A 26,853-nucleotide genomic window follows, 5' to 3' on the forward strand; every position below is an offset into this window, starting at 1 on the left:
ACCTGCGATAGCACAGCAACGTGGAGGGGTGGAGGGGGCAGACTCATTGCCTCGGCGTTCCTAAGTGCACGAAAAATGCTGTTCATAATTACTTGGTTATTGAGAGATCATGTTCTATATCCTCTAATCACAAAAGGAAGGAAGCATAAAAAAATACTTCAAAAACAATTCCAGTAAAATTAGCCAAGTGTGACAGCAGAGATCCTCCAAAAGGCCAAGAACATCATCTGATTTCTCACTGTATCCTCAGCACCAAACACAGGGAAGACTCTTAATAAAATTTTACTGAAAGCACAAACAGAAAAAGTGTTTGAAGGCCAGGCGTGGTAGCTCACATGTGTAATCCCAGCACTTTGGGAGGCCGAGGCAGGTGGATTACTTGAGGCCAGGAGTTGAAGACCAGCCTGACCAACATGGTGAAACCCCAGCTCTACTAAAAATACAAAAAGTAGCAGGGCATGGTGGTGCATGCCTGTAGTCCCAGCTACTCGACAGACTGAGGCACGAGAATCACTTGAACCCAGGAGATGGAGGCTGCAGTGAGCTGAGATCGTGCTGCTGCACTCCAGCCTGGGCAACAGAGTGAGACTCCGTATCAAAAAAAAAAAAAAAAAGTTTGAATTAAAATTTTATATGTTCAAATCTAAAATTAAAAGAAATTTTTAAAATAAAAATCCTAAGTTTGCACTTATAAGCAAACCCACAATTGCCTGGATTACTTGGTCCAAAACCTCATTGTTAAGGTATTAGAAAATATTAAGCATTAGTGATTTTTAGCATTGAAACTTTAAAAACTCCTTTCCTGACAGAGTTAGGCAGACTTTGTTAACCTATGCTTCTCAGAATAGAGAGGGTAATAAGTATTCAGAAAGCAAATGTTTAACAATCTGCTTAGCATTGTCATAGGAAAGTAAATTAGTTTTGTTAGTCATGTATATGTAGCTTTTGGGGTTCTTAAAATAACTTAATAGATCAATATAATCTTAGGAAAGGAGACCATTATGTATTAACTTAATAGAAAAGACAACTTTAAACACATATAATTTCCACTGTTAGCTGTTACCCAGTAGAAGTGACATTGTGTTTTGAGTCTGAGGAGGGAATATTCCATTTAGTTGTAATACACAACATTAATTTAACAATCTGCCACCTTAAAATACTTTTTCCCCAATATAAACAATTCTTTTATTTATTAGAAATAGGATGACTCAGTTGGGTACAATTTTAAATTCAGTGATGTGGGGAAAAATAATTTGGGAAAGGGATGTTGATTAATTGTAGGCTTTGGAAATACATGTCAATAGATGATTGAAATATACAGGAGAAATGCTACAGATCTTTGATACATCCATGACAAGACCCTTGTGCATCTTCAACACAGCTGAGTAGGGAGGAGGCTGAAGATAAAGGTTACCAAAACTCAAAGAATTTCTCTGGAGGAGACATCTGGCAAACTAGATGATAGAAATTTATCCAGCCGAACAGCTTTCAGGCAGAAGCAAAAATTGAAATTCCAGAAGTTCCTATTATCCCCTCAAATATGAGTTACTGGGGAAAGATAGTTCTAAAAAGACACACCATATGATTATCACTGTGTAACTAGTCAAATGTTGAAATGGAGGAAAACGTTTTATAAGGTGGGCAAGACAACAGGAGCACTCTGCTCCTTCTTCACAGTTTATACCTAAAAAGGTAAAATTAGACCACATGGGTTCTCCCTTTACGGTCAACTTCATTATTGGCATGAAAAAGGGCAGTCAGATAATGGTAACTTTTTTGATATTACAGCTAAGATTTGAATATGGGTATATAAGCTTTGTGTTGTTAACTTCCTGTACCAGAGATTTAGTTAAAATGTACAAGAGAATGAATACCGGATTAAGTGCTTTACCATTAGCTCTAATTTTTTAAAAAACTATTTTTAACATTGTGGAAAAATATGTATTACATGAAACTGCCATTTTAACTCTTTGTACATATACAATTCAGTGGCATTCATTACAACCAGAACGTGCACCATCACCACCATCTATTTCCAACATTTTTCATTGTCACAAATGGAAATTCTGTGCCTATTAAGCAATATTAAATAATTTTGTTAAGCAAAAACTAAGAAAAAAATCAACGGTCTGTAGAGAATTAACTGCAAATGGCAACCAAGCTGTCTGGTTAAAATAAGAGAATGAATAGTAAGCCAAGTGCTTTACTATTCTATCTAATTTTGGCAAGAAAAAAATTAGAAAGAAAACTCATTGTTTACAGAGAATTGACTATAAATGGCAATAAAGAGAGCTAGTAATATAACAGTTATAATTACCTTAGCAAGCTTTTCAGTCTTCTCTTTTCACATAGATTTGATTGTCTACTTTGGCTTTGTTACTTTTTCATTTTCCCCCTTATTTTTTTTATCAATGATAATGCCGATTTAGAATACAATGAGTACAAATGGGACTTAAAAGTGAACTTGGGGGGGAAAATGGTGAAGAAAAGGAAAGGCAGCTAGTATCCTAATTTTCAGAGAAGAAAACAGGCTTACAGAGGTAAAAGGTAACTCCAACAAGCTGTTAACTACCTGGTAGGATTGCACTGGAACTAAGGCAATCGAATTCTGCTCTACCATAGCAGGCCGCCTTTGTGAGGGTGCAATAGTTCGGATATGGCTTTTATCTTTTCTTTTTCCAAACTTTTTTTTTGTATTATCAAACAGTGAAAAATGGTCATTTTTCCTTAATCTCTTTTTTCAGCTTGATATAAGGTTAAAAATTAATCCAGTACCTCTTACATTTAAAAATGTTCCCTCTATTCTTTAGACTATTTTAAAAGATTTAAAAAATATATTAACAAGAGGAAGAAACAGTAAGTACATATCATATTTTATCTGCTAGATGTATGAGAAGAAAAATGAGACTTCCTTATTAGAATGTGACTATTCTGGTTTTGATTCCAATTTCTGGAACTGCCACATAACAGTCAGGACTATAAAAAATGGATATATACAATAACGCTCACTCTAGCTGAAGGCATGCAATAGAACATCTTGTAGTACGAACATTCTAATGATTAAAAGTCATTTTATTCAATACATACAAATGTAAAAACTACTAATAATTAAAAGCTTACATTAACTAGAATTTTCCCTCATGTTTGAGACAAGGGAAAACTTACAAAAACAAGGCAATATTTAATACATATGTATGTTTTTTAAATGCCATTTTACTTTTAATTGTACTTCATCTCTGATTTACCTCTGCAATCTCTATCCTTTTGGCCAGATCATCAAGAGAAAGACAGCTCTCATCAGAAGGCAGATTCTCCTGGAGACTATAGGATGCTTCTTCAGGAGAGAGATCTTGAAGGAGATCGGAGTCGTCGTCTTGGTTATCTTCATAGGAAAGGGAATCTTCAGTATCTTTCAAACATCCTTCTAAAAGGCTGTTCAAATAGTCTTCTGTTTCTTTGTTGAGTTGGTCATCTTTATCTCCCTTTTCCTCTGGGGCCATACACACCTCTGGAAGCAGTGTGCCTAAGTCAGATATTTGATTATTTCCACAGAGCACATTCTCAGAGCCGTCTGAGTCAGCCTGCGACTGTGGTGATTTTCCATCACTGTCCGTAAGATCAGGCTGCTGCAGCTCATTTAATTCATTGTTCTCAAGTTGGTCTGTGGGCAACGCCTCAGAAGCATCCCGAAGTGGCAGACGGAGTTCCTTCCTCTGAGCCTGTGAATATTTACCCTCAGAAATCAATGCAGGAGGTATACGGTCACAGCCTGGTAAAATCAACGGCTCTGTCGCTGACTTGCTGGAAAGAAACACCGTAGGGTCTTCAGCAATGCCCTCTATTCTGGCCACATCCTGGCAGGCCTCTGTTTGAGCCAGCTGCAAGCGACTGTCATCCTCACAAGCATCCTCAGGAGAGTCTGGCCCAGACGGGCTCCCTGCTGTCTCCGAGGACTGGGTGTGGAGCGCTAACGTGGCTTCAGCGCTGCAGAGCAGCTCCTCCACGTGGTCCTTTCCTGCAGTTACCGAAAGGCTTGGGGAATCTGCCTGCCTGTCCATCTGATGACAGCAGGGACTGCTCCCCAGGGGCTCCTCTGTATGTTGGCTTTCTTTCCTTGACTCTGTGCCAAGACAAGTTTTACTCTCTAAAGATGAAGAAAAATAAATTGTTAAAAATTCAAAACAACACTTTGTATAGGAAGGAAAAGAAGGGACATATGAATATGTGTAATACAACAATATTCTAACCCTTTCAAATGGAAATTCTATCTGTTGCATAATAGTGTCTTTAGGTAGAGGAAACACCTAAAATATTCAGTAAATAATCCTTATACATAACAGGGATTATTCAAAAGCATGTGAGTATGAATAAATCATTTAGAACTCATTAAAATCAACAAAGTCATTTTCAAAGCTTTAAAAGATATTCTGAACTTTATTAAACTTTTACATTAAAATGAAGTTACAAAAATTATTTTCAGCACATTTAAGGCATGGTGTATTGGGCCGGGCACAGTGGCCACGCCTGTAATCCCAGCACTTTGGGAGGCCGAGGTGGGCGGATCACCTGAAGTCGGGAATTCGAAACCAGCCTGACCAACATGGAGAAACCCTGTCTCTACTAAAAATACAAAATTAGCTGGGCGTGGTGGCACATGCCTGTAATCCCAGCTACTCAGGAGGCTGAGGCAAGAGAATTGCTTGAACCTGGGAGGCGGAGGCTGCGGTGACCTGAGATCACGCCATTGCACTCCAGCCTGGGCAACAAGAGCAAACCTCTGTCTCAAAAACAAACAAACAAACAAACAAAAAAAGACATGGTGTATTAAGTAAATGTTTTTACATGATGAACCTCAGTAACACATTAATCATTTTAAATGTAAGAAAAGTAGTATTGGTCTGGTTTACTAAGATTAAAGGAACAAACTCGGTTCTCTTCAAATTTATAATTTGACCATAATACCACTAATAAATGTGTTTGCAAATTACTTGCAACTTCTTCTTTTTTTTTTTTTTTTGAGACTGAGTCTCGCTCTGTTGTCCAGGCTGGAGTGCAGTGGCGCGATCTCGGCTCACTGCAAGCTCTGCCTCCCGGGTTCACGCCATTCTCCTGCCTCAGCCTCCCGAGCAGCTGGGACTACAGGCACCCGCCACCATGCCCGGCTAATTTTTTGTATTTTTTTTTAGTAGAGATGGGGTTTCACCGTGTTAGCCAGGATGGTCTCAATATCCTGACCTTGTGAACCGCCCACCTCAGCCTCCTAAAGTGCTGGGATTACAGGCATGAGCCACCACACCCGGCAAAATGAGACTGTTTAATAGCTTATAAGTGACTGAAAAGGTACAGAATCAGTCTGAGGTGCCATTCTATGAGTAGGAGGTGGGGTGGTGGACAGCAGCTATGCCACGAAATGGAACCACTTAAAGTATGGTATCTAATGAACTGAGATACCACTTAAGTGATAAGTAATAAAGACTATCTATGGATACAATGTATTATTTACAAAATAGCCTGAAAATGGTTGCTTCATCCCATTATTTAGAAATACTACAGAAAATGGGGGAAAAAAACTCCACCATAATTTTGGAAAAGGCAAGAGTTCCAAACTACATTCGAAGAGTCACCTACATTGTTGACATTTCTCTTTAAAACAGTTTGGTGAAACTGGAGCAACATTTCTTTCCCCAGAATTTAGTCCATACTCCCTCACAGGGATATTCCTGGGACATCTGGATTGTTGAAGCCTTTGATAATCCATACAATGTACTTAGCAGAAGCAGGCTGCATTCAATTGGAAATGGGAAGGCCCAGGTTCTAGCTTGAATCAAAGCACCAAGCAAGTGACCGAAACTTGGTACCTCAGTTTCCCCATCTGTACCACATGACTCAAAGCAGAGGCCAAGCAGGAGGAGGTGCTGGGCAGCAACCATGCTAAGTAAGTCTCAAACTCAAATGCACAGCCTGTAATAGCACTTTTCCCAATGTGCTCAACACAGAGACACGTTCACACCCAAACTGGGCAGCTTTGTGATATTTTTCCTCCTTTAAGATTATTATGAAGCTCATTTTACTGTGATTTCTAATATAAAAATGACTGGAAAAGAAAAGACGGAAGAACAGAGTCTAGTAGGACTGACCCAAGGCAACATTTCTAGCTTGTCTCAGAAGTGAAAAGGAGATAAAGTAAGATTTGAAAGAATAAAAATATACTTTGTAAAGAGTAAAAGGCTGGCCGGGCACGGTGGCTCATGCCTATAATTCCAGGACTTTGTGGGGCCGAGGTGAGAGGATTGCTTGAGCTCAGGACTTCCAGACCAGCCTGAGCAACATAGTGAGACCTCCATACCCACAAAAATTTTTAAAAATTAACTGGAGCGCCGTGGTGTGTGCCTATAATCTCAGCTATTGGGGAGACTGAGGTGGGAGGATTACTTGAGCCCAGGAGACCGCTGCAGTGAGCCGTGATGGTGCCACTGCACTCCAGCCTGGGCAACAGTGTGAGACCCTGTCTCAAAAAAAAAAAAGGGGGTGGGGGAAGGGCAAAAGGCTAATTATGACATCATCGACATCATCATCATCATCATATCACTTCAGGGCAACTCATCCAAAACACCTGATACTTCCTCTCCAATATCAGGGCTCTCAGGCCCAGGAACATCAAGCCTAGAAATATACATTAACAGTAAAATTAAATATCAAGGGAAAAAAAAAACCCTAAAACATATTTATTTATTTTTATTTTCTAAAGCTTTTATAATGAGCAACATGCCAAACATTTAGAAGAAAGCCTCTTAAAATCTTTTGACATAAGGCACAAGGTGGTATGAAATACATCATAAATGCTTTAGAAATGTATATATACAAACTAAAGTATATCATATGTTAGTAAACAGAAAAAGGGAGAAATTAAATTGCTATAAATTATCAAGATACAGAGTTTTAAATATCTAAATTTACAGAACAAATTTCTGGTAAAGTATATACAATAACTGTTGGTTTTTAGACAGAAAACAATGTATGAATGTACCAACACCAATTCTATTTCCGAGCATTTTGTACAATCTTTTCTTATTCTGTTAGATATATATAACCACCTACTGAAAACATAAGAATTTTATGTTTTTATAAGAACTTAGATTTTATGGTATCTACTAATAGAGGTCTAAAATGTGGAGCTACATAACATAAAGTCTTGTTTTGCTATTTTTCTAGGAGTGGCATATGTACAAAAATGTAAGTGCAAAAAAAAAAAAAGATCCTTGGCAGCAATTCAGATGTAACACTTGTGAAAGATCAGAGGCGGCAGGCGTCTTTTACGTCGCTCCCTAGCTGAAGTTAAAAACATACCTGACTCTTTGGTGGCAGCTCCTCCTTCCTCTGGATCTTCAGACGCTAGGAACTGCGTAGAGCATTTCCTTTCCTGGGACTTCTCCACAGCTGCTATCTAAAAAGTTTAAAACAAGAAAACCCAACTTTTGGGGAAACTGCTGCGTTAAACTAGGAAGCTGAAAATAACTTGGGAAAGGTTTCTTCATTTTCCAAAATAGTCCATACAACAGACATATGACACAAACATTTTTCCTAGAAATATATTCAAAAGAAACAATCTCTTACCTTATGTTTGGACAAAAGAGGACTGTAGAAAAAAAGACAGAAAAAAGAATTTAAAAAAAATTACAGCAGCAATACGTTTCCAAACAAATGTCACTGAAATGGCTATAAAAAAATACAGCTTCTCTGGATTCTAATATTAGCACAGAACATTTCCACAGCTGAAACATTACCACTGGCTCACATAGTTCAAAGGGCAGCTATATCATATGTTAATCTCCTTAGATGGCCAATTACTATTGGAAACCCCCAAAGAAGCAACAAATGCTATACTCCAGAAGAAAAAAAAAAAAAGAATGCTGACCTTTTGCTAATAAATAAAGACAATTTCACATACATATATTTAAAAAATTTCAGTTTATGTCATTTTAGTCTAAAATAGATTATGGTTGAAGATAATTTTGTTGGAATTCTCCATGGAAACAGATAACAAAAAGTATAAATATTAAATGTTAGGAAATACCCAAGATAACAGAATGTACATATCCATTAAAGGCACACACAAAAATGCTCATCGCCACTTTATTCATAATATTCACAAAACAAGAAACATCCTAAATGTCTACTAATAATAGAATGAATAAATTGCTGCATAGTCATCCAAGAAATCTGTACTGCAATAAAACAGAGCAAACCACTGTTACATGCAACAACATGGAACGAGACATACTGATGGGTGCAAGAATCTAGACATAAAAATCTATATTCTGCATGATCCCATTTATATAAAATTACAGGACAGGCAAATACATTGTTATAGAGCCCAGACAGTGGTTACTATTGGGGGCGGGTATGAAGTTGGTAGGTGCATGAGGGAGCCTTCTGAAGGGTTGGAATGTTCCATATCTTGTGCCTTGCTCAGAGTGGTAGTCACATAGACATATATGTTTATGCAAAAATTCATCAAGCTTGTACACTTTATGTGTAACTTGAAAATATTTTTAAATATTAAAAAATTTAAAAGTAATGATATGGGGGAATTATCCAAATTTTGAAGCATAAAGATACCATGCTCATGTCATGTTCAATAAATATTTGTTAGTGAGTTCTTTATCTGCTGCATGAGCTATGCAACAATTACCTGGCACTGTCTCACTATTAACAGAGCTTTAGTTTACTCTCCATGATTCTGAGAGAAAAGGAGAAAAAGTTATCCATAGAATGGAAAGTCTTTTAGCCTTTGTATTGAGAATTCATGTTCTAAATTCCAGAAATTTGCACTAGTTTAAACACTATTGTGTCCCTTTGTCCTCAGAAATCTGGATCTCTGAATAAGGAATTTTTTTAAAAAAAGTAAGTGCCTTACTATTATTATTATTTAGTTTAAAAAATCCAACTCCTTGATACAATTCAAGCAACTGAAAATTACCTGGTAAATGCAGCTTTTCTTCTGCAAGATCTTGGTTAGCTACTGTATTCTATTTGCTTTCCAGCATCAGACTACTCCTAAAAATGTTATGTTTTTACTACAACACACAAACATTAGCGAGTAGAATCGAAAGCCCTAATACACAATTCTGTCCATCTGAACTGCTCATCTCTTAACCAAAAAGAGATCAAAATCAGAAGTTATATTTTTAAATATCTAATCAGAAGAATCTTTTGAACCTACGTAAAGCTGACCTTTTACTGAGTTCAGTGTAAGAAACTGAATAAAAACTGAGAAAGGAACGTAATAAATGAAAGATACTCCCCGGGGCCTGAAAGCTTGGGGGGATGAATAACTCCTCCCTCCTCAGGCCCAGTCCCAAGGTGCAAGGCCACTTGTGCGCCAAGTGCACATCAGCGAGATAGCAGAAGCAGGAAGAGGGCTGGCTGGAAGACACACAACCCCTGAGGATGGAGAGATTGGCCATCCAGGTACCACATAGCAGTTACATCAGACAGGGACACTTCCTGTTTACAGGAGACCATAAAACCTCGGCCCCATCCTCATGTGGGGCTGATGCCATTTTAGGCCTCAGCCCGTCTATACCCAGGTGCTCATTAAAACAGTGTGTTGCTCCACACCGCTTTGTGCTGTTGGTTGGTGCACTCTCGGGATTTGAACAAATACTAGAGCCTTGCACCTGGTGCCGAAACCCAGGCCCTTGCTCACCACCTCTGTACCTTATTCCTAACTGTCCACTCTCCTTCAATATGTTGATGATCTGCTCCTGTGTAGCCCCTCTCAAAAAGACTGCAATGCCCATACTATCTCTCTTTTAAATGTCCTGGCAGACTGGGGGTAGTGGGTCTCCCCTAAGAAAGCAGAATTTTGCACCCCCTCAGTCACCTACCTAGGCCTAGCTCTTACCCTGCAAACCCGAGGGCTCACAACCGACTGCATACCCCTCCTCCAGTCCCTCCCACCTCCGCAAACTAAGCAAAAAATTCTCTCTTTTCTAGGACTAGCGGGATATTTTAGGCTCTGGGTTCCTTCCTTCGCTCTACTTGCCAAACCATTATACTAAGCTACTAAAGGCCCTCTCCATAAGCCTTTAAACCCCCACAGCCGATTACCCAACCTTTCCGTCTGCTCCAGAAGGTTCTCACCTCAGCCCCCATCCTCACTCTCCCAGACCTCACCAAACCTTCCTCCCTCTATCCCGATGAACGGCGTGGAGTTGCACGACGTGTTCTAACCCAGTCTAAGGGACCCGCCCTCCAGATTGTTGCCTACCTCTCTAAACAGCTCGCAACCACAGTTCTCAGATGGCTTGCCTGTCTCCAAGCACTGGTGGCAGCTGCTGTCCTCACCCTTGAAAGCCTAAAACTATCTCTTCATGCCAACCTAGCAGTTTATTCAACCCATAACATCAAAGACATGCTAGCTCACTGCAGCGTACTAAGTCTCATGTCTGCCCCATGGCTCCTTCAACTGTATGCTCTATTCACAGAAACTCCCCAAATCACCGTGCTAACCAGCTCCCATTTAAACCTGGCCATGCTCTTACCTGAAGCCACTACCTCCCAAGACCCTGCACACTTCTGTGTGGACACCGTTCAAACCTTTCTTATATCTTTTCCAAACCTAACAGATCAACCCCTTCCAGATGCCTCATTTACTTGGTTTGTAGATGGCAGCTCCTTCCTACATCAAGGACGCCGACATGCTGGCTATGCTATAGTGTCACCCGCCCACACTATTGAAGCCAATCTGCTCCCCCTAGGAACCACCTCCCAAAAGGCTGAACTGATCACCCTCACTCGAGCTCTCACTCGAGCAGCTGGACAACAAATGAACACATATTCAGATTCTCGTTACTTGTTCCACAGAGTGTGCTCACATGTCCATCTGGAAAGAAGGGGGTTTCCTAACTGCAAACAACACTCCTGTCATAAACGGCTGTCTCATCGGCAAGCTCCTTCAGGCTGCCCGGCTCCCGCAGAAAGCTGCCGTCATTCAATGCAGGGGCCACCAAACCCCAGACAATCCTATACGGGCTGGAAATGCGCTAGCAGATCAGGTGGCCAAACAAGTAGCCCTACAACCGTGCAAGGCCAGTTTCTGTCCCTGTCCTTGTTCTTTCCTCTTTACTCCTCAGCAGAAAAGGAGGACTTCCAGGCCCAGAACCTCCAAAAGCAAGGACCGTGGTACATCAAGGAAGGGCGCTTCTCGCTCTTCCTCATGCTCAAAGAATGCCTATCCTCCAAAGCCTCCACAACTCTTTCCATGTCGGCTAGAAACCTCTCTTGCAACTTCTCCGCCCTATTCTCACTTGTCCTCACCTTTCCAGCCGTGTTCTTAGAGATCACCCAGTCCTGCTCTATCTGCCACTCAGTGTCACCCCAGGGCTCCCTCTGGCCACTGCCTTTTTCTAACCACCCAGCCCAGGGCCAGGTACCTGGGCAAGATTGGCAGGTAGACTTCACTCACCTGATAAACGGCTCCACTACCTTCTAGTCTTTGTCTGTACTTTCTCTGGGTGGGTAGAAGCGTTCCCAACTTCAGAAGGTGCAAATGTCATCATACAAACTCTCATCATGTATATAATTCCCCGTTTCACACTCCCAACGTCCATCCAATCCAATAACAGGCCCACCTTTATCAGCCAAATTACCCAAGTTGTCTCCACATCCTTAGGAATAAAATGGGTTCTCCATACACCTTACAGGCCTCAGTCTTCAGGCAAACTTGAAAAGGTCAACTCTGTCCTTAAAGCTCAACTCACCAAGCTGGCTCTAGAAACTCACCAGTCGTGGACGAGAAATCTCCCTTTCACCCTCATGAGACTCCGCACAACATCAAAAGCACCCTCTTTTTATAGTCCCTTTGGAATCATGTATGGACGAACTTTTGTCTTAGGGCCTCCAGCTTTACCAGACTCTGAGCCACTTGGGAATTACTTCCCCTCCTCAATCCAGACATAGTCTTTCATTTGTGAAGCAGCGAATGAGGCCAGGCCTCTCCCTGCCGACACCTCCTTGTCATCTCAACGTAACTGTCTTGCAGGCACAGAGGTGTTTATTGGCCAATCTGACTCTCACAAAAAGCTACAACCAAAGTGGACAGGCCCCTACGCTGTGATACTCAGCATGCCAACAACATGAGAGTCCAAGGACTCCCCAACTAGGTCCATCGTACCAGGGTCAAGCTCACCCCAAAGGCTATTTCTTCCTCCAAAACATTAACAGATAAGTGGTTGTCCAGGCCAATTTCTCCTACCAAGCTGAAATTAACCAAAAGATTTTTTCTTAAAACCAAAACACGAGGAAGACTAAACACCTGCTTCCAGAGATGGCCTGTAGCTACCCAACCAGATGCTGTGCCTCACTTCCAACCAAAAGTCTTAATACAAGAATATCCCTCACCACAATCCTTATATGGTCAGTAGCCGCCCTGCTGTCCACAGCAGCCCTTCAGAGCTGCTGTGAGTGTTATCAGTCTTTCCACCACGGAGGAAAAGGTGCAACAATCCTTCACTCACCATACTCATGTCAACAGTCCTTCACTCACCATAGTCATATAGAAAGATCCTGTTGTGGAACCTTAGTCGAGGAATGTGTTGAATCAGGAAAGAGTTATTATAAAGTAAAAAATCTAGGAGTATCTGGCAGTCATAAAGGGGCTACATGTCCAAAAGGGAAGCAGTGGCTTTGCTTCACCAAAATTGCACAATGGGGAGTAAACGCTTAAGTGCTCGAGGACATAAAGAGAGAACAGATTATAGCCAAAGCAAAAGCCTCAAAACCAACAACTACCCCTCAAAATCACCCGTGGTATTTCCATCCCTTTATACAAAACTACAAACAGACGTATCCCTTCTCAAGCCAGAAAAAAATCTGTTTGTAGATGTAGGAGAGGGCATCTGGCTTACCACGAATGTGTCCAATTGCTGGGTATGTGAGGGAGCGTGCATGCGTGAACAGTGGCCGTCCAATTGCTGGGTAAGTAGGGGAGCCCGCAGGAGTGAACAGTGGCCATGGTATGGGACAGACATTCCCCCTTAATTACTAGCATTTCAAAACCCCAGCCTCACTTTGAATTCTCAGGAACGCCCGCCGACCTGGACACTTACCAACCCAGTAAGAGGGAGGGCGTGCAATCCCGCAAGTGGACTGATAAAACCCATCGCGCCGTAGGTGAAAGCCCGTCACCAAACCCTAACAGTCAACGCCTCCACAGCCGAGTGGTGGCCAAGGTTATCCCCCGGAGCCTGGTCTCCTTCTAACTTAAGCTACCTCAATTGCGTCTTGTCAAAAAAGGCCTGGAACTGTACAAACACCACTAACCCTTCTGCCGCGTACCCTCACCTAGGTGCACTATGCGACAGTCCTAGGAACACCAGCTGACAATGGACTGCCCCTGATGGATTCCTTTGGATGTGTGGAACCCAGGCTTACTCACGGCTACCTTATCACTGGCAAGGTACTTGCTTCCTAGGCACAATTAAACCTGGATTCATTTTACTTCCAAAGCAGGCGGGCAACACCCTCGGAGTCCCTGCGTATGATAATCAGAGAAAACCAGTCCTTAAAGGCAGGAGGAAGCCAAAGACGGCGAGAGGACAAGTGGACTCCGCAACGGATCATCGAATATTACGGTCCTGCCACCTGGGCTGAGGATGGTTCACGGGGTTATCGCACTCCCACATATGCTACATAGAATATTAGACTACAGGCTGCTCTAGAGATAATCACTAACCAAACCGCCTCAGCCCTGGAAATGCTCGCACAACAACAAAACCAAATGCGCGCGGCAATTTATCAAAGCACGCTGGCACTAGACTACTTATTAGCAGAAGGGGGTGCGGTCTGTGGTAAGTTTAATGTCTCCAATTGCTGTCTTAACATAGACAATAACGGAAAAGCGGTTCTAGAAATCGCTTCAAACAACAGAAAAGTAGCCCATGCACCAGTCCAAACCTGGAAGGGATGGGACCTGACAAACCTTCTAGGAGGGTGGTTCTCTAATTTAGGAGGATTTAAAACGCTGGTAGGGACAGTAGTCTTCATCATTGGGGTCCTCCTGTTGCTCTCCTTTGTTATCCCACTGATAATAAGAGCCATTAAAACTCTTGTTGAAACTACAGTTAACCGCCAGACAATCCAGACGATGCCCCTGCTACAACGACACCATGGATACCAACCCGTCTCTCAAGAATACCCCCAAAATTAAGTTTTTTCTTTTTTCCGAGGTGCCCACGCCACCCCCTAAGTCATGCCTGAAGTAGTTACTGAGACAGTCGCCCCTTTCCCCTTTTTCTATAACCAAATAGACAGGAATGAAAGATTCTCCCCAGGGCCTGAAAGCTTGGGGGGATGAAGAACTCCTCCCTTCTCAGGCCCAGTCCCGAGGCGCGAGGCCACTTGCACCAGCAGCGTGCGTCAGCGAGAAGCAGAAACAGGAAGAGGGCTGGCCAGAAGACACGTACCCCTGAGGATGGAGAGAGAGGCCATCCGGGTACCACGTAGCGGTGACATCAGACAGGGACACTTCCTGTTTACAGGAGGCTACAAAACTCCTGCCCCGTCCTCACATGGGGCTGACGCCATTTTAGGCCTCAGCCCGTCTGCACCCAGGGGCTCATTAAAACAGCGTGTTGCTCCACGCTGCCTCGTGCTATCTGTCGGTGCACTCCCGGGGTTCGAACCAATACTAGAGCCTTGCAATAATTATATTATATCCATCTTAATTTCTCCAGTTGAAAACATTAAACAAAGAAATGAATACTCAATGCTATAAATGCTTCTTCAATATTCTACTCCAACTCATTGTAACGAAATTCGGATATACTTACTCTTGATGTGTTGCACAAATTTTAGTAAGCCGTTCAAAATCTTCACCATTAAATCCCTTTTCTGAATTCCTTTGCGGCGTAACTGTATGTGGTTGCACAGTTTTCCATTTTGTTTCTATATTTAAAGTATTTGTTAGTCACTGGCTCTTACAAAACATATTTAGGAGCAAAAAAACAAAAAAAACAAAACAGTTAACTAGCACCACTCATAAAGATTTGCATGCAAAATTATCTTCTCAAACAACCCAACAGTTAGAAATAGCTAACTTATTACTTCTCAATGTAAGTAAATATCATCCTAGAGACTAAATTAGCCAGTAGGGCATGAAATGTGATTAGGAAAAATGCAAATAGTTGCAAGTATTCTTTTCCTGGCATTGACATGAAGAGCAAATACAAAGAAAAAAGTCTTCTCACAATAGAATAGACTTGTGGTAAAAATGCTACTTTCTTTGCAACATTAACTTGTCTATGGAAACATCTATTTTCTGATTTATAAAACCAGGTCAAATATGTTAATTTTGTAGATAGTGACTTGTTGGATTACTGCTAATTCCACATTCCGTGTTGGTCTGTACTTACCCCACTGTTCTTGAATGGCAGAAAGATTTGCGAGCAATTGCTCATGATACAATCGTTCTAGCTGAATGAATTTCATTGCCTTCTCATCTGAATAGAACATTTAAGGAAAATAGAAATCCACACTATTTACATTATTCCCATATTTCAAGAACAATGTCCTATAGATGTTGAGAAGTTTGCAGCTTACTAAAACATGAGAGGACTCTAAATATTTTTAAATTTAAACATATCTAAAGTAATGTTTCTCTTTCTTTTTTTTTTCCTTGAGATGGAGTTTTGCTCTGTCGTCCAGGCTGCAGTGCAGTGGGGCAATCTCAGCTCACTACAACCTCCACCTCCCGGGTTCAAGCGATTCTCCTGCCTTAGCCTCCTGGGTAGCTGAGACTACAGGTGTCCATCACTGCACCTGGCTAATTTTTTTGTATTTTTAGTAGAGACAGGGTTTCACCATGTTAGCCAGGCTGGTCTCGAACTCCTGACCTTGTGATCTGCCTGCCTCGGCCTCCCAAAGTGCTGGGATTATAGGCACGAGTCACTGCATCCAGCTTTTTTTTTTTTTTTTTTTTTTTTTTGAGACACAGTCTCCCTCTGTGACCCAGGCTGGAGTGCAGTGGTGCCATCTCGGCTTATTGCAACCTCCCCCTCCTGGATTCAAGTGATTCTCCTGCCTCAGCCTCCAGAGTAGCTGGGATTACAGGCATGCACCATCATGCCCGGCTAATTTTTGTATTTTTAGTCAAGATGGGGTTTCACCATGTTGGCCAGGCTGGTTTTGAACTCTTGACCTCAAGCAATCCACCTGCCTCAGCCTCCCAAAGTGCTGGGATTACAGGTGTGAGCTACTATGCCCAGCCTGGTAATATTTCTTGGTTTTGAAGTAGGTAAATTTTAATGTGGCATATTATGCAATAGCTACTTGGATTCCACACTATCAGCAAACAGAAACTAAAAGAAGGTTTTAATGCTCAAGGAATGTCTGCTTGCAGAATCAACTAAAAGTAATTTAAGGAAACAGGACCACATGGAATCCTGAAATCTACATGTTTCCCTTTTTTATTTCTCTCCTTTCTTTCTGTCAAGGAACTATGTGACTCTCTGGTCAAGTGTTTCTGTTTCAAGTCACCTTGATGCTTATTATTTCCCACTGAATGCTTTTCTCCCACAAGACCAAAGGATCACATGCCTAAACAATGACAGGGCAAAAACTTATATGGGTCTTTTGTAAACACTCAATTAACTTGCCACAGTGATTTCCATTATTATCACGTGATTCTACTTCTTTGTAAATGATCCTGTGAGCTTTCATCTTCTCATTTGTATCACACAGATCTGCATCTTGTGAGGTCAGGATACACTGTCCAACTGCCTACCTTCCTCTGGGCAATGCTCTAAATGCTGACCCAGAATAAAGGAAGAGAAAAACTCACTGTTTAGCTTTTTGTCTTCATGATCACTCAGAAGTTCTCTCTCTCTCGCTTGCTACCAAGCTAGCTTTGAGATTTACTGCTTTTGGTCAAAATACACTCTTCGGCTAATGCCTTCTCCCAGCTGGCTGTCTTCTTGCCTGCCCTGTGTCGTCAAATGGGGGTCCCTTACTGCATTATCAAGGGGAAGGCAAGACTGGGCAGTCTAGTCCACAGGAAGACCTGCACCACTGTCGCCTTCACACAGGTGAACTGGGAAGACAAAGGCGCCCTGGCTAAGCTGGCGGAAGCTATCAGGACCAATTACAACGACAGATACGATGAGAGCCACCATCACGGGGGCGGCAATGTCCTGGCTCCCAAGTCTGTGGCATGCATCGCCAAGCTCAAAAAGGCAAAGGCTAAAGAACGTGCCACTAAACTGGGTTAAATGTACACTGTTGAGTGTTCTGTACATAAAAATAATTAAAATAATACAAATTTTCCTTCAAAAAATAAATACAAATACTTATTTTAGTAAAATTAAGGCCTATTTATGAAGGTAAACTTTGGATGGTTCTAGGAAATTTTGTGGAGAGACACAAATGTCCAATACTTTGCTTTCTGAGGTGGTTACACGGGTACATACAACTGTCAAAACCACTGAAACCATATGATCTGTACATTCTATTACATGTAAAATATACTTCAATTAAAAAAATGAATGGTTCTCTAAGAGTTCTAAAAATTTCTTCTTGTAATTAAGAAAAGGATACAGTCCTCCTCCTGGAAATAGGATTCTGCTATCTGTTAAAAACAAAGAAAAAACAGAAAAAATTAAATTAACACTTGAATGAGAAGACAAATTTGAAACAAATTCAGATCTTGAAATTCCAAATGTTTTTGATATCAAATTAAGAAAACTCTTTTTTTAAACTACATTCAACAGTTCAGAAGAAATCTGACTGTAGGCACAGGACGCAATTCTGAAGTTACTCATCTCAAGCAAAGCAGAGACGTTCTTTGGTGTTTGCAAATCATTCTTCCTACTCTACTTCAAGTCAAAGTAAATTTCCCTAATTCGTTAGAGTTCAGGACTCTAAACAATGAGAAAAATGTTAGAGACTTACAAAAATATAACACAAATGAAAAAATGATTGTTTATTGTAAATTAAAAGTAGAAATATTCCTTTCAAATGCTGTGAAGCAAACATAAATAAATAAATAAAAAGAAAAAGCAGCCGGGCGCGGTGGCTCAAGCCTGTAATCCCAGCACTTTGGGAGGCCGAGGCAGGCGGATCACGAGGTCAGGAGATCGAGACCATCCTGGCTAACACGGTGAAACCCCGTCTCTACTAAAAATACACAAAATTAGCCAGGCGTGGTGGCGGGCGCCTGTAGTCCCAGCTACTCGGGAGGCTGAGGCAGGAGAATGGCGTGAACCCTGGGAGGCGGAGCTTGCAGTGAGCCGATATCGCGCCACTGCACTCCAGCCTGGGGGACAGAGCAAGACTCCGTCTCAAAAAAAAAAGAAAAAGCAGAAATATGTCAAGTCACGTGAGACCTCAACATCCTATTTATTTCATTCCTATTTCACAAACTACCGGCTTGAGGACCTCACAGGACGCTGACTTTTTGGTCTGGTCTGATATTTAAGAAAAGGCCAGGCTGAGCACTAACAGTTGATTAATGTTGTTTAGAATATGTACAAAGTGCTACACATGGTAAAGAACACTAGATAAAGAGTTCCAAGACTCAGGAGCTGGTCTCAGTTCAGACTTGTCAGTTATCAGATTCATTCTAAGACATCTTTACATTTAAAGATTCTTTGATTCTAAAAACTTTGGGATATTTTTAGATCTTTATTTAGATATGACATTTATGAACAGATCACTAAAACTAAAAATATTCACTGAAATATTGCATAAACTCTGTATTTTTAAAACAGTTTCCAGCCGGGCACGGTGGCTCATGCCTGTAATCCCAGCACTTTGGGAAGCTGAGGCGGGTGGATCATCTGAGGTCAAGGGTTCAAGACCAGCCTCACCAACACGGTGAAACCCCATCTCTACTAAAAATACAAAAATTAGCCGGGCATGGTAGCTCATGCCTGTAATCCCAGTTACTCTGGAGGCTGAGGCAGAAGAATCGCTTGAACCTGGGAGACAGAGGTTGCAGTGAGCTGAGATCGTGCCATTGCACTCCAGCCTGAGCAACAAGAGCAAAACTCCGTCTCAAACAAACAAACAAACAAAAAAACAAAACAAAAGCAAAAACAGTTTCCACAGATTGTCTCTAGTAAAAAAAGGTTAACCTTTATACATCACTATCTCCATTTTCCAGGTAAATTGACAATGTAAAGAGTAATAAAGTACTTGTCAAACCTATAAGCTAGCAATAAAAAGGAATGGATTTTCCCAAATCCCCTAGGGCAAACAGCATACTTTTAAAGGAAGATACTTGCCTAGTTTAAATCCTACAAATGTGACATTTTTTCCATGAGCCATGTAGATGACTGACTCAATCATCTCTATAAATGATTAGTTTTCAGTTAATATAAAGTTTGATTCCATATTTATGTTATATTAAAGATTTTGCAAGGGACAAACTGATTTCTAAGAATCTAGTTATCTTTTACCAGCTTATTGTTCTAATAATATGTTTTAAAAGTAGTATGAACCAAGTCAAACTGCCAATCTTCAATCATTTCTTTAGCTTACAAAATGAGAATTTCATATAATGGTGTAACTAGCAGTGTGCTAATATTTAACAGTCGTCTCCAGAGTGTTGGGGAGAGCCCCAACTTGCAGTGTTTGCTCATTTCAGTGGTGTCAATACTCCCACCATGGCCGATGTCAAGCTACCAACGTGATGGACGTCAGTAAACATGGTTCTCATATGTCAGTACTAGCAGGTTCCAGCATACTAGGCGGTTACACCTAATTGAAATCAATGATGACATTTCAACTGCAGAGCCGGACATGGCGGCTCATGCCTATAATCCCAGCACTTTGAGAGGCCGAAGCAGGCAGATCATTTGAGGTCAGGCGTTCGACACCAGCTTGGCCAACATGGTGAAACACTGTCTCTACTAAAAATACAAAAATTAGCTGTGTGTGGTGGCGTGCACCTGTATTCCCAGCTACTTGGGAGGCTGAGGCAGAAGAATCACTTGAACCTGGGAGGTAGAGGTTGCAGTGAGCTGAAATTGCGCCACTGCATTCCAGCCTGGGTGACAGTGCGAAACTCTGTCTCAAAAAAACAAAGAAAAAGAAAACATTTCAAGTACAAACTTACAGTGAAAACATCTATGGTACTGCACAGCTTCCTTTCTATATATGGTATGAGATATAGTTTCAGGTTGCTCATTAAAATAAAATGTTTGGCTCTTCAAAGCCATTTTTCTTGCCTTTTTGCATTTGTGCACAATTGGCACATGGTTATTTATAAATAGCTCCTATTTGAGGAGTTTTGATGGGGTCCATAACTATTATGTAACCAGATTTCCTGGCACTGCAGAAACTAGCTTGCAGGCTTCTGTAGAAGTTCTAATACCATGAAGTAACTATGCAGAGAAGGTTATGAAACCCAGTGCCTCAAAAGTAAAAGACATTTTCAGGTAAAAAGTCATCTGGAGAAATAAATATACAAAGTATTTCCCCTTTAAAAATCTCCCCCTTGCAAGTCTAGCAGGAAGAGAAGATGTGACTTTTTTTGAAGCATATTTCTAAATCTCAAAGCTAGCCCAGTAGAGCAGAAAGAACATGGGGCTGGAGGTGAATGGCCTGTGTTTTAGTCCAAGCCCTGCCACTTACCAGCTGTGTGGCCCTGGACATGTCATTTCGCATTTCAAGCCTCAACTTTCTTATCTTAAAACAGGGACAGTAATACCTGCAGCTGCATAAAACAAGGCTGCCATAAGGATTTAAAGAGAGATTGTGTTTGCTGCCCAGGTACAGGAAGCAAATTAAAATAAATAAATAAATACAAATTAAAAAAAAAAAAAGAAAGAGAGACTATGTATCTAGCATAATGCCCAGCACACTACAGTAAGTGCTTAACATGGTTTCTGAGTCTGATTTGGAATGAATTGCAAGATGCAGAGTGGAATCATGTGAAAAAGTTGAAAACTGCTGGGAAGGCAACAGGTGTCAGGTGATCCTGGTTATCCTTTTACCAATCAGGAGCCCTCTAAAAACAGACACTGTGAAGGGCCACGGCCTCCATCTTTGTGTCCCCCTCACAAATTCATATGCTGAAACCGAGTTCCCAGGGGATGGTGTGAAGAAGGGGGTCTCTGGGAGGTGATGAGGTCACTGGGGCTCTGCCCTCATGAATGGGATTACTGCCCTTACAAAAGAGGCCCAAGGGAGGGCCCGATTTTCTATATGAAAACCTCCCAAGCATAGGACTTCAGTTAAACATTTAAAGCTAATCTGTAGTCATATTAGCTAAGTCAGTGTAAAAAAGACCACTCAAACCTAAGAACAAGAACTTTAAAACAGAACTTTTAAGAGTTCCACGAGCTCAAAATACAAGTGCATGTTGTCATATTTCCATTGGCCTTTAGCACATATTATTCTATATATCACTTTTTAAATCACAATTTTCCTAAAATTAGTTCTCACACTTGAATACCTTATTTCTGTTAATGGTACTACTATTCCCCCCAAACTGGATATCCTACAGTCATCTCTGATTTCTCCTTTATTCTCTTTTTACAATTGTGGTGGTTAATACTGAGTGTCAATGTGACTGGATTGAAGGATACAAAGTATTGATCCTGGGTGTGTCTGTGAGGGTGTTGCCAAAAGAGATTACCATTTGAGTCAGTGGGCGGGGAAAGGCAGACCCTCCCTTAATCTGATGGGCACCATCTAATCAGCTGCCAGGGAATATAAAGCAGGCAGAAAAACGTGAAAAAGACAGGCCTAGCCTCCCAGCCTACATCTTTCTCTCGTGCTGGATGCTTCCTGCCCTCGACCATCGGACTCCGAGTTCTTCAGTTTTGGGACTTAGAGCGGCTCTCTGTCCTCCTCAGCTTGCAGACAGCCTATTGTGGGACTTTGTGCGAGTTAATACTTAATAAACTCCCCTTTATATATATAAATATCCTATGAGTTCTGTCCCTCTAAGAGAACCCTGACTAATACAACACTCTACACGAAGTCCTAGTTATTCTTCCTTCCAAAGATCTCAAATGCATCCCTCTCCATTTGCACTGTCACCCTTTAGCCTAGATGCTCTTATTACCTTATGCCTGAATTATATCTTCTTTTAGTTCTTATTTTCATCCAAATTTTATATGTCTATGCTTTAAGGAGTCAAATAGTTCTACAAACAGGAAAATGACAGAAAAGCCTCTCCCCAGACTCTTGTGGTCCACTCGAAGCAGGACTGGTTACCCTCTCCTTCCTGGCGTACAGCTGTCATCTGAAACTCTCCCTTCACTTAGATTCCCTTCACCTCTTTCCTGAGTAGGATTCCCAGTTTCCTGTATCTCACACCTTCCTGTTTCTTGGTTTACTCCCTTGTTTTGCTGGAGCACATCATCTAGTGGCTTCCTGGGAAGGAGTAGATAGGAGATACCAGAGGACCTGAAGTAGGAACATTCTTGGTATATCTGAGGAGCTGTCAGAAGGCCAGTGAACCTGGAAAGGAGTGAGTTAAGGAGAATTTTAGTAATGAAGATCCAGGAGGCTAACAGGACCAGATTGTGTAGGGCCTTGTAGGCCATGGTAAGGATTTTGGCTTTTATTCTAAATGAAAAGGAAAGCCATCGGAGGGCTTTGCGCAGCGGAGTGACAAGATCTGACTTCTGTTTTATCTGCATCACAGTGACTGTCATGTAGAGAGAAAGCACTAAGTGGGAGAGTGAAGGCAGAAAAGTCTCTATAGTGAGAAATTTACTGCAAGAACCTGGGTGAGATTTGATGGTGTCCTGTACTGAAATGGTAGCAGTGAAAGAGGTAAGAAGTTCTGGGTATATTTTGAAGTAGATCTGCAGGACTTGCTGTTAGATTGGATTTGGATGCAAGGGAAAGTAAATAAAGTATGACTTCAAGGCATTTGGTCTCAGCAACTAGAGGGATGAAGTTGGCATTTAACAGGAGAGGTAAGACTAGGAAAGCAGTAGATACGGGAGAAAATCAAAGTTTGATTTTGTACATCTTAAGTTTGAAATGCCCATGAAACATCTTGAGTTGCTGGATAGTTAAGTCTGGAGTCCAGAAAAGAAATAGGACAGGCCGGCCACATTGGCTCACACCTGTAATCCCAGCACTTTGGGAGGCTGAGGCAGGCGGATCACCTGAGGTCAGGAGTTTGAGACCAGCCTGGCCAACATGATGAAACCCCATCTCTGCTAAAAATATAAAAATTAGCCAGGCGTGGTGGCATGTGCCTATAATCCCAGCTACTTGTGGGGCTGAGACAGGAGAATCACTTGAACTTAGGAGGCGGAGGTTGTAGTGAGCCAAGATTGTGCCACTGCACTCCAGCCTGGGCGACACAGTGAGACTCCGTCTCAAAAAAAAAAAAAAAAAAAAGACACACCCAGGAAGTGAATTCAGAATGAGAAGAGATTCAAGAACTGAACTCTGACGCATCCCAGTATTTAAAAATTAGGGCCGGGTGTAGTGGCTCATGCCTGAAATCCCAGCACTTTGGGAGACCAAGGCGGGAGGATCACTTGAGGCCAGGAATTTGAGACCAGCCTGGGCAACATGGTGAAACCCCGTCTCTACAAAAAACCAAAAAACTTAGCTGGGCATGGTGGCATGCGCCTGCAGTCCCAGCCACTTGGGAAGCTGAGGCAGGAAGACTACTTGAACCCGTGAGGTGGAGGCTGCAGTGAGTCATGATGATGCCACTGCACTCCAGCCTGGTGACAGAGTGGGAGAAAAAAAAAAAAAGGAAAACATGGGAACTCAGAAAATGAGTCGGAGAAGGCATGGCCAGTGATGTAGGAGGTAAAAGCCAAGAAAAGAGCTCCCAAAAGGCAAACAAACAAAACGCTTCAAAACAGAGTATGTGATCAACTTGATGTTTCCAATAGCTCCAGTAAGATGAAAACTGAGGTCTGACCACTGGATTTAACAACATGGAAATCACTGGTGACTTTTACAGTGCAATTCTGGGGGAGTGTTGGGAACAAAAACCAGATTAGAATCAGTTCAAGAGAGAATTAGGTATGGAATGTTACTAGGTAAATTTCTTGCCCAGAATGTTTAACCTGAATCAAATCTTAAAGAAATAATTAGGCCGGGCACAGTGGCTCACACCTGTAATCCCAGCACTTTGGGAGGCCGAGGCGGGTGGATCATGAGGTCAAGAGATCAAGACCCTCCTGGCCAACATGGTGAAACCTCGTCTCTACTAAAAATACAAAAATTAGCTGGGCGTGGGGCACAGGCCTGTAGTCCCAGCTACTCAGGAGGCTGAGGCAGGAGAATTGCTTGAACCCAGGAGGTGGAGGTTACAGTGGGCCAAGATCACACCACTGCCCTCCAGTCCGGGGACAGAGCAAGACTCCATCTCAAAAAAAAAAAAAAAAAAAAAAAAAAAGAAAAAGAAATAATTAGACAAATCTTGATTACGGGACATTCTACATGAATTCTTAGACTGTTCATAAATGTCAGTGTGGCTTCCTTCCTTCCTTCCTTCCTTCCTTCCTTCCTTCCTTCCTTCCTTCTTTCTTTCTTTCTTTCCTTCTTTTCTCTCCCTCTGTGGCCCACGCTGCAATCTACCCAGCTCGCTGCTGCCCACGCCGCCGGACTCCCTCGGACTGCCGCCGCACGCCACCGCTGCCTGCTTTCTCTCGTTTGGCTGCAGGCGCGCGGTCGCCATGTTGGCCACGCTGCTCACCAGCTCCTGACGCGGAGTGCTCTGCCCGCCTCAGCCTCCCGAGCCCCTGCCCGGCCACCGCCCCGTCCGGGACGTGGGGAGCGCCTCTGCCCGGCCGCCCCGTCCGGGAAGAAGTGAGGAGCGCCTCTGCCCGGCCGCCCCGTCAGGGAAGAAGTGAGGAGCGCCTCTGCCCGGCCGCCCCGTCTGGGAAGAGGTGAGGGGTACCTCTGCCCGGCCGCCCCGTCTGGGAAGTGAGGAGCACCTCTGCCCGGCCGCCCCGTCTGGGAAGTAAGGAGCGCCTCCGCCCGGCCGCCCCGTCCGGGAAGAAGTGAGGAGCGCCTCCGCCCGGCCCACCCCGTCTGGGAAGTGAGGAGCGCCTCTGCCCGGCTGCCCTGTCTGGGAGGTGAGGAGAACCTCTGCCCGGCCACCCATCGTTTGGGAGGTGAGGAGCGCCTCTGCCCGGCCGCCCCGTCTGGGAAGTGAGGAGAGCCTCTGCCCGGCCACCCATTGTCTGGGAAGTGAGGAGCGCCTCTGCCCGGCCGCCGCGTCTGGGAAGGGAGGAGCGCCTCTGCCCGGCCGCCCCGTCTGGGAAGTGAGGAGCGCCTCTGCCCGGCCGTCCCGTCTGGGAAGTGAGGAGCGCCTCTGCCCGGCCACCCACCGTCTGGGAAGTGAGGAGCGCCGCTGCCCGGCCACCCACCGTCTGGGAAGTGAGGAGCGCCTCTGCCCGGCCACCCACTGTCTGGGAAGTGAGGAGCGCCTCTGCCCGGCCACCCCGTCTGGGAACTGAGGAGCGCCTCTGCCCGGCCGCCCCGTCCGGGAAGAAGTGAGGAGCGCCTCTGCCCGGACGCCCCGTCCGGGAAGAAGTGAGGAGCGCCTCTGCCCGGACGCCCCGTCCGGGAAGAAGTGAGGAGCGCCTCTGCCCGGCCGCCGCGTCCGGGAAGAAGTGAGGAGCGCCTCTGCCCGGCCGCCCCATCTGGGAAGAAGTGAGGAGCGCCTCTGCCTGGCCGCCCCATCTGGGAAGTGAGGAGCGCCTCTGCCCGGCCGCCCCGTCCGGGAAGAAGTGAGGAGCACCTCTGCCCGGCCACCCCATCCGGGAAGAAGTGAGGAGCGCCTCTGCCCGGCCGCCCCGTCCGGGAAGAAGTGAGGAGCGCCTCTGCCCGGCCGCCCCGCCCGGGAAGAAGTGAGCAGCGCCTCTGCCCGGCCACCCCATCCGGGAAGAAGTGAGGAGCGCCTCTGCCCGGCCGCCCCGTCTGGGAAGTGAGGAGCGCCTCTGCCCGGCCGCCCCGTCCGGGAAGAAGTGAGGAGCGCCTCTGCCCGGCCGCCCCATCCGGGAAGAAGTGAGGAGCGCCTCTGCCCGGCTGCCCCGTCTGGGAAGTGAGGAGCGCCTCTGCCCGGCCGCCCCGTCTGGGAAGCGAGGAGCGCCTCTGCCCGGCCGCCCCGTCCGGGAAGAAGTGAGGAGCGCCTCTGCCCGGCCGCCCCATCCGGGAAGAAGTGAGGAGCACCTCTGCCCGGCCGCCCCGTCTGGGAAGTGAGGAGTGCCTCTGCCCGGCCACCCACCGTCTGGGAAGTGAGGAGTGCCTCTGCCGGCCACCCACCGTCTGGGAAGTGAGGAGCGCCTCTGCCCGGCCACCCTGTCTGGGAAGTGAGGAGCGCCTCTGCCCGGCCGCCCTGTCTGGGAAGTGAGGAGCGCCTCTGCCCGGCCGCCCCGTCTGGAAGTGAGGAGAACCTCTGCCCGGCCACCCATTGTCTGGGAAGTGAGGAGCGCCTCTGCCCGGCCACCCACCGTCTGGGAAGTGAGGAGCGCCTCTGCCCGGCCACCCACTGTCTGGGAAGTGAGGAGCGCCTCTGCCCGGCCACCCCGTCTGGGAAGTGAGGAGCGCCTCTGCCCGGCCACCCACCGTCTGGGAAGTGAGGAGCGCCTCTGCCCGGCCACCCACCGTCTGGGAAGCGAGGAGCGCCTCTGCCCGGCCGCCCCGTCAGGGAAGTGAGGAGCGCCTCTGCCCGGCCACCTCATCTGTGAAATGAGGAGCGCCTCTGCCCGCCACCTATCGTCTGGGAGGTGAGGAGCGCCTCTGCCCGGCCGCCCCGTCGGGAAGAAGTGAGGAGCGCCTCTGCCCGGCCGCCCCGTCCGGGAAGAAGTGAGGAGGCCTCTGCCCGGCCGCCCCATCTGGGAAGTGAGAGCACCTCTG

General features: G+C 44.3%; 1 protein-coding gene and 1 pseudogene across 2 annotated transcripts in view; one reads left to right on the top strand and one right to left on the bottom strand.

Moving 5' to 3' along the window:
- The window catches only part of CNST (consortin, connexin sorting protein), a 118,059-nt gene that overhangs the window by 17,533 nt on the left and 73,673 nt on the right, over window positions 1-26,853 (bottom strand). For both annotated transcript variants that reach the window (XM_003267340.3, XM_030812560.1), the window contains 6 exons: window positions 17,596-17,626; window positions 15,417-15,503; window positions 14,835-14,949; window positions 7,615-7,636; window positions 7,348-7,444; window positions 3,246-4,144 (listed from right to left, as the gene is read on the bottom strand). In XM_003267340.3, coding sequence (XP_003267388.2) covers window positions 3,246-4,144; window positions 7,348-7,444; window positions 7,615-7,636; window positions 14,835-14,949; window positions 15,417-15,503; window positions 17,596-17,626 — 1,251 coding nt within the window. The remainder of the gene's footprint in view (window positions 1-3,245; window positions 4,145-7,347; window positions 7,445-7,614; window positions 7,637-14,834; window positions 14,950-15,416; window positions 15,504-17,595; window positions 17,627-26,853) is intronic.
- LOC115835089 lies at window positions 12,332-13,265 on the top strand (annotated as a pseudogene).

This window comes from Nomascus leucogenys, chromosome 5, assembly GCF_006542625.1.
Source record: "Nomascus leucogenys isolate Asia chromosome 5, Asia_NLE_v1, whole genome shotgun sequence".
NCBI classification, from domain to species: domain Eukaryota; kingdom Metazoa; phylum Chordata; class Mammalia; order Primates; family Hylobatidae; genus Nomascus; species Nomascus leucogenys.